At 46.5% G+C, this 12262-nt stretch overlaps 2 protein-coding genes across 2 annotated transcripts in view; one reads left to right on the forward strand and one right to left on the reverse strand.

The window, feature by feature from the left end:
- Window positions 1–921: 921 nt before the first annotated feature.
- LOC121612244 (vasopressin V2 receptor-like) lies at window positions 922–5900 on the forward strand (the record flags this gene model as incomplete). Its single annotated transcript, XM_041944990.1, has 6 exons — window positions 922–1191; window positions 1290–1535; window positions 3294–3440; window positions 3553–3853; window positions 5031–5249; window positions 5722–5900. Coding segments are annotated over exons 1-6 (1362 nt in total), but the record flags the coding sequence as incomplete, so codon positions are not given.
- A 416-nt stretch (window positions 5901–6316) lies between these two features.
- LOC121612991 (monocarboxylate transporter 1-like) overlaps window positions 6317–12262 on the reverse strand; it is a 28223-nt gene continuing 22277 nt past the window's right edge. The window contains exons 4-5 of the mRNA XM_041946204.1: window positions 11324–12136; window positions 6317–9469 (exon numbers count right to left, since the gene is read on the reverse strand). Coding sequence (XP_041802138.1) covers window positions 9180–9469; window positions 11324–12136 — 1103 coding nt within the window. The 3' untranslated portion in view covers window positions 6317–9179. The remainder of the gene's footprint in view (window positions 9470–11323; window positions 12137–12262) is intronic.

The raw sequence follows: 12262 nt of genomic DNA on the forward strand, positions 1-12262 counted from the left end.
GTTCAGAATCTCCAAATTCGCAGATACATGGTTTTCACTGGAGAGAAAGGGTGTGAAAAATTGTAGTCTGAAAAGTAACTAGTTACTAGAGCCGTCAGGCAAATGTAGTGGAGTAAAAAGTGCAGTATCTGCCTCTGAGACGGAGTGCAGTAGGAGTATAAAGTTATATAAAATGGAAATTGTAAAGTAATTTGTACTTCAGTACTTGAGTAAATGTACATTCAACTATTGGTTACTGGTTACTTTGAAGACTTTACATTGAAAGCACATCATAATCTTATGAAATCCAGTTGTAAACCAGTGGATCTGAACCGTTTTGGCTTGTGACTCCTGACGGAAAAGCAGGGTTGTGGCTCCTTGTCATGTTATTTCTGCTCTCAGACGATTTCATTTGATTGACCATTTGAGGCACAAAGAGGACAAATATTCTTTTCTAAAAACAAAGTTGAGATGAGAGAAAATCTGCAAATCTGAATATAAATTTGTGTTTCGTCCAACACTTTGGTTTATGACCAAACACCTACAGACATGTCTTAAAGGCTCAGCTGTTTGAGTTTACTGCTAATGTTAGCATGCTAGCACACAAAACTAAGACACTGCACACGGCAAACATCAGCATGTTACTAATGTTATTGTGGACGTGTTGTTTTATCTTGATGTGTTTCTGTCTTTGATTTGGTCTGTTGCTGTTTTTTTTATTTTCAATAGATATACAGTATTTATTTTAAATATATATTATATATTTACTTTTATATTAGTTTTATGACTTTCATCGTCATCAGTGTGTTTCAGTGACTTGTGTGTGTTTCATGCCTGCAGTCAGATTTGCTTCACAATAATAATTAAGTTGAACTTTTGTACTCAGAGTGAACATTCCCATTTCTCCTCTTTGACATTTATCTCCTCCCCCTCCCAGCCAACATGTCAGTCTCCAAGGTAACAGACTCATATCCGTCCATCGATTGGTCAGTGGTCTCTGTGACCCCGGCAGGAACAAATGTCACAGACTGGGAGCGTGACGCCCTTCTGGCCGTGGCAGAGGTGGTGGTGCTGGCTATCATCTTGGTGATGGCGTTGCTCGGCAACGGGCTGGTGCTGGTGGTGTTGCTAAGGCGGAGACAACACCACAACCCTCTGCACCAGTTCATGCTCAACCTCTGTGTGGCCGACCTGATGGTGGCGCTGTTCCAGGTAACACACACACGTAGGCGTCCACACACACACACGCTACATGCACTACCTCCCTGCATCTCAATATGCCCTTCCTCCCCCTCCTCTTCCTCTCTGAGGTGTTGCCCCAGCTGGTGTGGGACGCTAAGGGCCGCTTTCCTGGCCCAGACTTCCTGTGTCGCCTGGTGAAATACCTGCAGGTGCTCGGGATGTTCGCCTCCTCCTACATGATTGTAGCCATGACAGCGGACCGGCACTACGCCATCTGCTGCCCCCTGCAGGCACACCGTAGCGGGGCCACCCAGCGCTGGAACAGCTTCATACTGCTGGCCTGGGGGCTGTCGCTGCTGCTCAGCCTGCCACAGGTAGGGTGACACAGGTAGGATGGCACAGTCAGGATGACACTGGTAGGGTGACACAGGTAGGATGGCACAGTCAGGGTGACACTGGTAGGGTGACACTGGTAGAGTAACACAGGTAGGGTGACACTGGTAGAATGGCACAGTCAGGATGACACTGGTAGGGTGACACAGGTAGGATGGCACAGTCAGGGTGACACTGGTAGGGTGACACAGGTAGGATGGCACAGTCAGGGTGACACTGGTAGGGTGACACAGGTAGGATGGCACAGTCAGGATGACACTGGTAGGGTGACACAGGTAGGGTGACACTGGTAGGATGACACAGGTAGGGTGGTACAGGTAGCATGACACATTTACGATGACACAGGTAAGGTAACACAGGTAGCGTAACACATGTAGGGTGACACAGTTTTGCAGGTAGGGTGACACTGGTAGGGGGACACTGGCAGGGGGACACAGGCAGGATAACAGGTAGGGTGACACAGAGACGAGGCATGAATACTGATGGTTTGATTGTCGTTAAAGTGAAATATTGGGACTGTTTTGAGCTTCAGCTGCCTTGACGATTGTTAGTAAGAAAAAGTAAAGACACACACACACATCCAAAGGTTAAAATGAGGAAGATGCCTCCAATAAAATCATGATGCCCCCTGGAAGAACTGATTTTATAATGTATATAAATTATCTATCAAACCAAGTACTTTTGTTTTGTTTCTTATTTACATTGAGTTAAATAGTTGATCAAATCTTTTTGTTTAATGAGGTTTGGATTTCAAATGAAACGAAATAACAATGTTTTCTAATATTTCTTTCACCACTTTTACACCCTGTGTGTAAAGGGTTCATGAGTTATAATTAATGGCTTTGTTAGTGGTGAATAAACATAATAAATCAGTTACAAATATAAATTAATCAGTTAGAAGTGATGAATAAGAAGTGATATTGGTTTGCCAGCTTGTGAAAATCTCTTTGTTTGTTTATCCTCCTTGATTGTCGACTCATCAGACTGTTTGACCTCTGACCTCCTGAAGTGCTGCAGAGCTTCTGGACTGAAAGTCAGTCACTAACAACTCATTAACATTTACAGCAAAGTTAAGAACTCTTGTTATTAATGACTTATTAACATTTCTAACTGCAGGCTTGATGGCTTATTATAAAGTGAGACACTCATGAATGATTTAATTAATTACTTCAGAAATGATTTTTCACAGTCGAGCAAAGTAAATGTTAATATTTACTTATTCGAGGCTTACAGCTGATCTGTAAAGCATTTGTAAACAATTCATAAAACAATAGTTACAACTTATGAAACCCTCTACACAGTAAATTGTGCCTTATAGAAAGTGGTTCAGTCAATAAATGACGTTTCGTTTGTCACTAGTCTTTTTTTTCCCAAATGTTAAATGTAGTTGTAGCGGTTAAACAAGCAGAACAATCAGTGTGAAATTATTTCCTGTCCTTTGATTCAATTATGATCTAATATCTTAGCTTTCCTTACATTATGTTATTTCTGGCTTTTATCTAGTTTGTCACATCAACAAAAATCAGACTATATAGAAAAGTATAATTGTGGGGAAGACACACTGGGAGCATTTTGGCCCATACCACTAGGGGGCGCATTACCCCAGATTGGTTTTCTGTGTTTTCTGTGCAAACCTTTGTCAAAACACAGATTCTTGAAGACCCACGAGGAAACATGTCATTTTATTTACCTCAAAACCAGTTTGAAGTAGGATGGATGGACTCCTCTTTGCCCTCCAGGTCTTCATCTTCTCCCGTTCAGAAGTGGCTCCAGGTGTCTATGAGTGTTGGGGCAACTTCGCTGATTCCTGGGGCCTCAAAGCCTACGTGACCTGGATGACCCTGGCTGTCTTCATCCTCCCTGTCCTCATCATCACTGTCTGCCAGGTAGAGAGGGACAGACCAGACAGTCCGTTCGTTTTCTACACTGAAAATATGCAAATTAGTGATTCTGACATCAACTGATGGTTCATGTGATGGTTTGTTGGTTTTAACTCAGGTGCGAATCTTCAAGGAGATCCACAACAACCTGTACCTGAAGTCAGTGCGCCGCCTGTCTCCCGCCTCCGTCCCTCCATCCAGACGGGACAGCCAGAGGGGAGGAGGAGGAGGAGGAGGAGGAGGAGGAGGCAGCAGAGGGAGGTCCAGTCTCCCCCTGTATGTTCCACCACTCATGTTCAACAACCCTGTGAGTCACACCAGCTTTGACTCCACCTATCAGCACCTGCCCATGGGTCCACTCAGGTCCCACAGCATCACCCCACAGTGTGATATTCACGCCTACACTGCTGTTCACCCAGGTGAGACCTCAGGTGAGACCACAGGTGAGACTGCTGTCACATCAGGTAGTGCCTATTCTATTGCGGCAGTTGCTCTTTCCCCATTTCTGTAGTTTATTACCTGATAATCCAACAGATTTCCTTCAGGGTCAAAGGTCAAAAACAAAACCATAAGATTAGGATGTCCTGTGCTGTAATCCCACTTCCACCCATATTCTATACATTCCTTAAAGAAGGATATGTAGCCATGCTAACAGTGTGGCTTGGAAGTTATTTAGACTGAAATATCAGTTCAATCAGAGTTACTATTGGATTGATTGATTGATTGTCATGGAATACAGTAAAGCTAACACTCTGGTTCATGATCACGTACCTGCAGAAATAATGACATTCCCATCAGCCTCAGATGTGCTTTGTGTTTAGCAAATGTTAGCATGCGAACATGCTAAACTAACATGGGATACATTACACCTGCTGAACATCAGCATGTTAGCATTGTCACTGTGAGCATGTTAGCATGTTAGTGTGCATACTGAGCTGAATCCTGTTGGTATTTAGCATAAAGCTCTGCTGTCCCTCAGTACAAGCTAACAAACTGCTAACATGGCTCCTGACTGCTGATAATACTGAGACATCCGAGATGCTCCCTAACAGAAAAAAAGAAAGAAAGAAAAACAAAATAAAATGAGAAAATATTATCTATGTGTAACCAAAACCAGCAGCGGGAATGTGGACAGTTTACTTTGGAAATGTCGGCAAAGAAAATAGATTTTCATCATATGAGAGACAGATTTTGACATTTTGGATCGAGACGATTGTCACAAGTAGTTTGACATTAAAATGCACTAATTCACTTTGTTTCCAAGAGTTAGATGAGAAGATCAATACCGCTCTCAAGTCTGTTCACTTGATATGAAGCGCCAGCAGGGAGGTGGCTAGCTTAGCTTAGCATTCCAACAAACAACAAGACAAACTGAGATGTAACGTGTTAATTAATGAGCTTCGGAGGTGCTGGTAAGTGGATTTTATCACCTTTGGACTGAGCCAGGCTCACTGTTTCACCCTGTTTACAGTCTTTGTGCTAAGCTAAGCTAACAGCCTTCTGGCTGTAGCGTCATCTTTAACGTGCAGCTTGAAATGCCAAGTCAGGCTTCTCAATACTACAAATGTACAAATGACCTGAGTTGTTCCCTGTCAGCTGAGCTGCAGCCTGACGTGCTGCCTGACCCTGCAGCGCCCTCTGCTGTCTGCTGCCCCCCACCCAACACCACCCCTGCCCGCGGTGGAGAGGTCTCGGCGGCCATGTCGAAGACGGTGCGGATGACGCTGGTCATAGTGCTCGTCTACTCGCTCTGCTGGGCCCCGTTCTTCAGTGTCCAGCTGTGGGCCGCCTGGGACCCAGATCCACCCCAGAACGGTGCGTGTGTGCACGTGTACACACACACACACACACACACACACACACACACTAAAAGGGATTTAAATATGAGCATCATTTTGCCATGTGTGAATGCATTAACACAGGAATACAGCATCTGCAATAAATAAAATTCAAGTTTTCAGAAGTAATTCTCCTTTCTAATAATATTCTGCATGAATCACAAGTTTTCTCCTCATCCTCTTTGTTATTGTATCATCTCTGACCGCTGCAGACTCTGTCGTGAAGACATTTTACATGTAATTCCTGTTTGAAATACTCTGATACTGATGATTTTATCTTAAAATATAATCATAAAAATGTTATTAAAATTCAGGAGATATTGTCCTTTTTCCTCCACTACAGCTGTAGTTACTAGTTACTTTACAAATTAAGAGTTGACATACAAAACTTTTAAAACATGACGCATTAAAAAACTAAACCGTGTGTGTGTGTGTGTGTGTGTGTGCAGGTGCGGTCTTCACCCTCCTCATGCTGCTGGCCAGCCTGAACTCGTGCACCAACCCCTGGATCTACTCGGCCTTCTCCAGCAGCGTCTCCCCGGAGCTCCGCCTGCTGCTGCTCTGTCGCGCGCACACACAGCGGCGAGGCTCCTTACCCAACGATTCCACCACCACACACACCTCCAACTACTGAACAATACACACACACACTCACTCACGTGCTGCTGTAAATGCTGCCAGAATGTGAAAAGCTGGGGTGTTTATCTCCCCACATGTCGGCTGTTGAAGTGAAAACAGTTTGACATTTTGGGAAATACACTTACTGGCTCTGTTCCAGAGAAGAGCGACACCTTTCTCATGTTCGTCCACGAATCAGGGTGGAAACATCAGAGGATAACGAGATATGAAGCTAATGTACAGCCACACAGTTCAGCTATCTTAGCATGTAGCCAGTTTTAATGCTAGGTTAACCAGCTGTTAGCACGGAAGTTCCACCACATTGATCCCGCTGCAAGGAAGCAACTGCTAACTGCTGTTAAACGTATAAAGGGTCATTATTGGAAATGTGTTTGGGTGATTTCTGACAGAACAAATGCAATTAGATTTGTTTTAAAAACCATTTATTCATTCTCTCGTCAGTCATAAAAACACTTGGCACATACAAAACATAAAAACATCGGCCGTGACTCAAAGAGTCACGTCATTTTCCAGAAACTTAACACGATGATTTGTTCGGGCTGTTTTAAAACACAGAAAGGTGCTGTGGCCTTCAAGTACCGTCTGAAAAACCTGCGCTGCTAAACACCAACATTCAGCGTTTCAGTGAAATGGTTTAGTTACAGTCTTTCAAAGTGACCTTTCCTTTTCAAATACTCGCCTCGAAGGCGAAGGAACCGAAGCTTTGACTCGGTTTGACGGCGTACGATCAGCCATTACATCACGAGTGTCAGTGCGCTGTAACTGAAGGAGACTCAGGGTTCAGAGCACCGAGGCAGCAGGCCTGTCTGCAGCTAACCTCGCTCCCCTTTCCCTTCAAATGTGGACCAGTCCTGCAAGCACCTGAACAGAACTCTGCTTCAGATTCACATCATAGACAGGCGGACGCTCGAGGTGCAACAGGAGGGAAACTATTCCCCCATCGGTACCGACAAGACCTTAAAAAACAAAGACTAAATAGCGTTTACTTCTTAAACTAATACTTACATTTGGTCAGAATAATTACCAAAAGTCTTACAAACAAAAAAGGTAGCGAACAGTGTGAACACACACTCTTTTCAACTCACATCCGCACATTCACACTTACAGAGAAAATGTGACGGGGGTCCGAGGAGACGTTTTAGGGTCGTATTCTATATTTTTATTACAGCCAAAACAAATTCCACGAAAAGATGAGAACCGACAACGCGTCTCTCAGGGCTTCCCGGCTTCGTCTGTCGGCCCATTTGTTCTGGAAATCTTTTAAAAACGGGTCACAAAGACGTTCCTTCACTTTCTCCTTCATTGCTGTAGTTTCTCACAATTGTCGCTGAAACAGGAGGGAAAGGGGCATTTGATGGGGACTATTTTCTGCTGCGCGCAAACACGCATTAGCGAATACTTGGAGTAGCAGGACTGTGTACGTGGGACTGAGTCGGAGGAAACTACACTGCGTGTTCACAGTCAAAGGTCTCTGTTGTATACGTACGAAGAGTGTGTTAAATCACTGCACTACGCATTATAGTGCTCCCAAAACATCCCACAACGAAGCAAAGGAAGAGCTTCGAGCTTAATTTCACAATGTGATCTGACACATTTTCTACGAATCACTGAAAATGACGAGGAGCCACGACTGCCCGAAAAGTCGGTTTACTTCTCACTGTGGAGAAACGATTCAAGCTGTCGTCACACAGAAAGCAGTGAGTGAGCGAGCGAGGGAGGAAGAGGGATCGGATCTGTTCATCCGGCTAATTCACGCGTCAGTTCATGGTTAGCTTCGGTCTTTTCTGGAAGATCACCTTTCTCTGCAGCACATCCTTCACAGTCTACATCTTTAAACGAATAAAAAAAAAAAGGTGAATACAAGTTAAAATATTTATACTAAATAGTGAATTGTTAAAAATCTCCATTTATTTTCCCGTAAAGGTCAGATAAGGAAAGCTTCTGCTGCCGTGTGCAGTCTGCTCCCTCGTCTGGACACAAAAGCAGAAGCTTCATCGGCAGCATCACCGATCAGCGATCAATCGCTGAGTATCTGCGATCGATTACAGAGGAGAGCACGGCGGATCTGATGGGTTTGAAGGATCTGATATGACACGTTCTCCACGGTTCAGACTGTTGTTCACACATCGTCTCACTCTCACACACACACAGATTGTCCTGATACAGTGAAGCTAAAATCGATCTTTTACAAAGGTTCGCTGATACATCTGTAAACTACACCGCGTTATTCATAATCAAACAACGCCGTGACACCGACAATCCAAAACGATGGAAATCTAAAGAATTCTGTGCGATCCAGAGTGACATTTATCCCTATTTTGGCCTCACGGCACACACACACACGTACGCACTCAGTCGGCCAATCACAGCCTCTCGTTCCACCCCACGCCAACGTGTGGTGTTTATTGTTTAATACTGCGAGCGGTCTCGTCCCACTGGCTACGCAGCAGACAGACCGCGGTGTTGTTCGAACGCGTCTTCATCGGCATTGGAGGGTGTATGATACAGGATGACACGGCGTGAAGGCGTGCGTGTGTACGAGCACGCCACGGACAGCGTCTCCTAGCTCTTTGACCGCCATCTTTGTTTTTTGTGCCTTCTGTCCTTGAATAAAGGGTTAAAACCTGAAACTAATGACTTCTCTCTGGGTGGGGGAGAACTTCCACATTTGTTTTTTCCCAAATTTTCCCTGTTTTTTTTTTTTTTTTTAATGTTCTCCTCTGCAAGAAAACTGAAATGACTCGACGGCGACAGGAAGATGAATTCATTAAAGAAAATCTCTACGTGCTGAAAGACAACATGTTTGAGGTTGTGTGTGTGTTTGTGTGGTGTGAATGTGTGTGTGTGTGATGTGAGTGTGTGTGTGTGTGATGTGTGTGTCTGTGTGAGTGTGTGTGTGTGTGTGTGTGTGTGTGTGTGAGGCTCTGAACCTTCACGGCAGCTCGAGACCCTGAGAGTTTAGTCCTCGTTTGTTCACTGGATTTTTATCTTACAGTCTTTCTGCCTGTTGTGCGTCTATATAGTGTTTATACAAGGGGTGTGTGTGAGTGTGTGTGTGTGTGTGTGTGTGTGTGCGCTGCTGGAGGACTTGAGTTTACTGAAGGCACGTCAAATATGCTGCAGTGGGAGGCCGCCTGCCTGCCGGCTCAGCGGCGGGTCTCGGTCTGGTAAAGTGTTTCTATGGCTTCGGGGTCGTGTTATTTCTCTAATGTGTCAAACGTGCGGTCGCACCGAGTGACCGCGTGTGCGCCGCCTCTCAAGTCCAAGTCTACACCGTGTCCTCGTCCATCCTGGCAACCTCATCCAGCGTGACGGCGGCCGGCACGTTGTTCTCCTCCACCTCCCCGTCCGATTTTGACGGAGAGGGCGGCGCCAACATGGCGGCGCGCTCCTCCTTGGGCTCCTCCCTCTCCATCCTCTCCGCCTCTTTCCTCTCTCGCTCCAGCAGGCGGTAGTTGACGCCCATTCCTACGAAGAGCATCACGCTCGCGACCATGAGGATGATGCCGGAGGAGATGTAGGTGAAGTCGTAGTGGTGGTAGTAGTTGTAGAATGTACCTGGGGGAGCACAAACGAGGTTTTCAACATTTCACTTTCGCCATTTGTAACGCTGACATCATGTCACAGCTGCAGATGCTGGTGCCAGCTCAAAAACATGACCTTTTCTCGCTCGCTCGAACCATTCTGTATGTGATTCTTCTCATCACGACTGTTTTCTCAATGAAATGTGGAAAAGTAGCGTCGCTCACTTCCCAGAGCCCGGCTGACGTATTTCAACTTTGTCTGAACATCGGCCCAAACTAAACTACATGAATGAATGAATGAATGAAATGACATTTCTCATTGAAATTAATAAATTAAAGGTCTCTACATGTTCAAAAAAGGAGAAGGAAGAAGCTAACTTACCTTCCCCTTTTATAAATCTTCATTTTCTAACATGGCTACTGTTTATTTTATCAAAGTACGGCCATCTGTCCAAATGAGGAACTCTTGATTCATCTTTATATTCCATCCATCCATCCATTGTCTTCCGCTTATCCGGGGCCGGGTCGCGGGGGCAGCAGTCTAAGCAGGGATGCCCAGACCTCCCTCTCCCCAGACACTTCCTCCAGCTCTTCCGGGGGCTCCCCCGAGGCGTTCCCAGGCCAGCCGAGTGACATAGTCCCTCCAGCGTGTCCTGGGTCTTCCCCGGGGCCTCTTCCCGGTGGGACATGCCCGGAACACCCTCCCAGGAAGGCGTCCAGGAGGCATCCGGTAAAGATGCCCGAGCCACCTCAGCTGGCTCCTCTCGACGTGGAGGAGCAGCGGCTCTACTCTGAGCTCCTCCCGAGTGACAGAGCTCCTCACCCTATCTCTAAGGGAGCGCCCCGCCACCCTGCGGAGGAAACTCATTTCAGCCGCTTCTATCCGAGATCTCGTTCTTTCGGTCATGACCCAAACCTCATGACCATAGGTGAGGGTGGGAACGTAGATTGACCGGTAAATAGAGAGCTTTGCCTTTCGGCTCAGCTCCTTCTTCACCACGACGGACCGATACAACGACCGCATTACTGCAGCTGCCGCACCGATCCGCCTGTCAATCTCACGTTCCATCCTTCCCTCACTCGTGAACAAGACCCCAAGATACTTAAACTCCTCCACTTGAGGCAGGATCTCTCCTCCAACCCGGAGGGGGCAAGCCACCCTTTTCCGGTCGAGAACCATGGCCTCGGACTTGGAGGTGCTGATTCTATCTTATCTTATTCTATCTTTATATTCATATACTGAAAATATAATGCAAGGAATAAATAGAAAAAAGGAAAAAAAATGCAGACTTTATAGCTAAACAATTCAGTACAACCTCTCAAAGTGGAAATGAAACATCTGGCCCACCTTCACCTCAATAGTTCTCTAATGTGAACATTTTAAACTGCCTTCTGAATGGAGCGATGTGTTTACTTTCTTTGATCGTTACAGGTAAATTATTCCACAACTTCACCCCTTTGACAGATATGCACATGCTTTTGAGTGCGGTGCCACCTTGGACTGTAAGAGATTCCCTCTCCTTCTTAGATTACAACCACTTTCTCTTTCTTTAAACCATTTTTGTATATTATTCAGTTTAGTATCAAATATGACAAATTCTCACAATAATAACAAGCTTCTGCAGCTCTCCATCTGAGCGCGTTCTTGTTCTGTTTCCTCGTAAACAAAAACCAACCTGACGAACCAACATTACGTAGCTCCTCTACACACTGCAAAGACCTGCAGACGGCTGTGAGTAACTTCAGCCAATGAACGGAGCAGAATACGACATATTCATGTGTTTGAAGGCCCTCGAGCCCTCGAGCCGCTCTGCTCGATGAGGCGTCGGCTCAGAGAGACGACGGACAGCGAGACAAAAGGGTTAGCATTGCATGCTGGATGTCTTACCTGTTAGCGGCGGGCCCAGCAGCACCGGCCCGCACTCCACGATCGTGACCAAGCCCACGGCTGAGGAGAACCTCTGAGCTCCCACCAGGTCCATCAGGGTCTCGAACAGCACCGCACTCAGCCAGCCGAAAGCAAAACCGAAGAAGACGGCGTAGACCACAAATCCAGTGTAGTCGACCGACAGCGGCGCCAGCACGTGACACACTCCGTTGTAGAGGACGGCGGCGGCGAAGAAGAACTGTATCTTGGGCCGGATCCACTTGGTGTTGGCCAGCATGCCCATGGAGGGCCGCGCGAACATGTCAACGAACGCCAGCACTGACAGCAGGAAGGCCGCTTTCTCTTTGCTGATGTCCTTGCTCTTGGCGTAATTGGAGAGGAAGACGAGCGGCGCGAAGAGGCCGAAGAACATGACGACATTGCCGCTGAGGTACAGCAGGAAGCCGCGGTGTTTGAACAGCGTCAGGTCGATGAAGGAGTTGATGGTCTGCAGGACCGTCTTCTTCGGCTGTGGCTGCGGTTTCGCCGCCTTGCCCTCGTCCGCCTCCGAGTCGGGCTTGGGCAGCTGAGGTTTGGGTCCGATGGGGCGCATGAGGGAGCCGGCCACGCAGCAGTTGAGCAGAAGTCCCCCCAGGATCAGGAAGCTGCCCCTCCAGCCAAACTCATCGTACAGCCAGGAGTTGAGCGGAGCCAGCGTGGACAGAAACACCGGGCTGCCTGCCATGGCGATGCCGTTGGCGATGGGCCGACGCTTGTAGAAGTATTTACCGATCATGGTGAGGGCCGGATTCAAGTTGAACGCCAGCCCCAAACCTGGAGGGAGAAAAGGTGGGAAACAGAAAAGGTGTGTTACAGAGGAGAAGAAGACAAAATGCTGATATATTATATTGATACTCTTTAAATATTTATTACTTCTTATTGAATCATTTTATCCATCCA

Source organism: Chelmon rostratus, chromosome 10, assembly GCF_017976325.1.
Source record: "Chelmon rostratus isolate fCheRos1 chromosome 10, fCheRos1.pri, whole genome shotgun sequence".
NCBI lineage: Eukaryota > Metazoa > Chordata > Actinopteri > Chaetodontiformes > Chaetodontidae > Chelmon > Chelmon rostratus.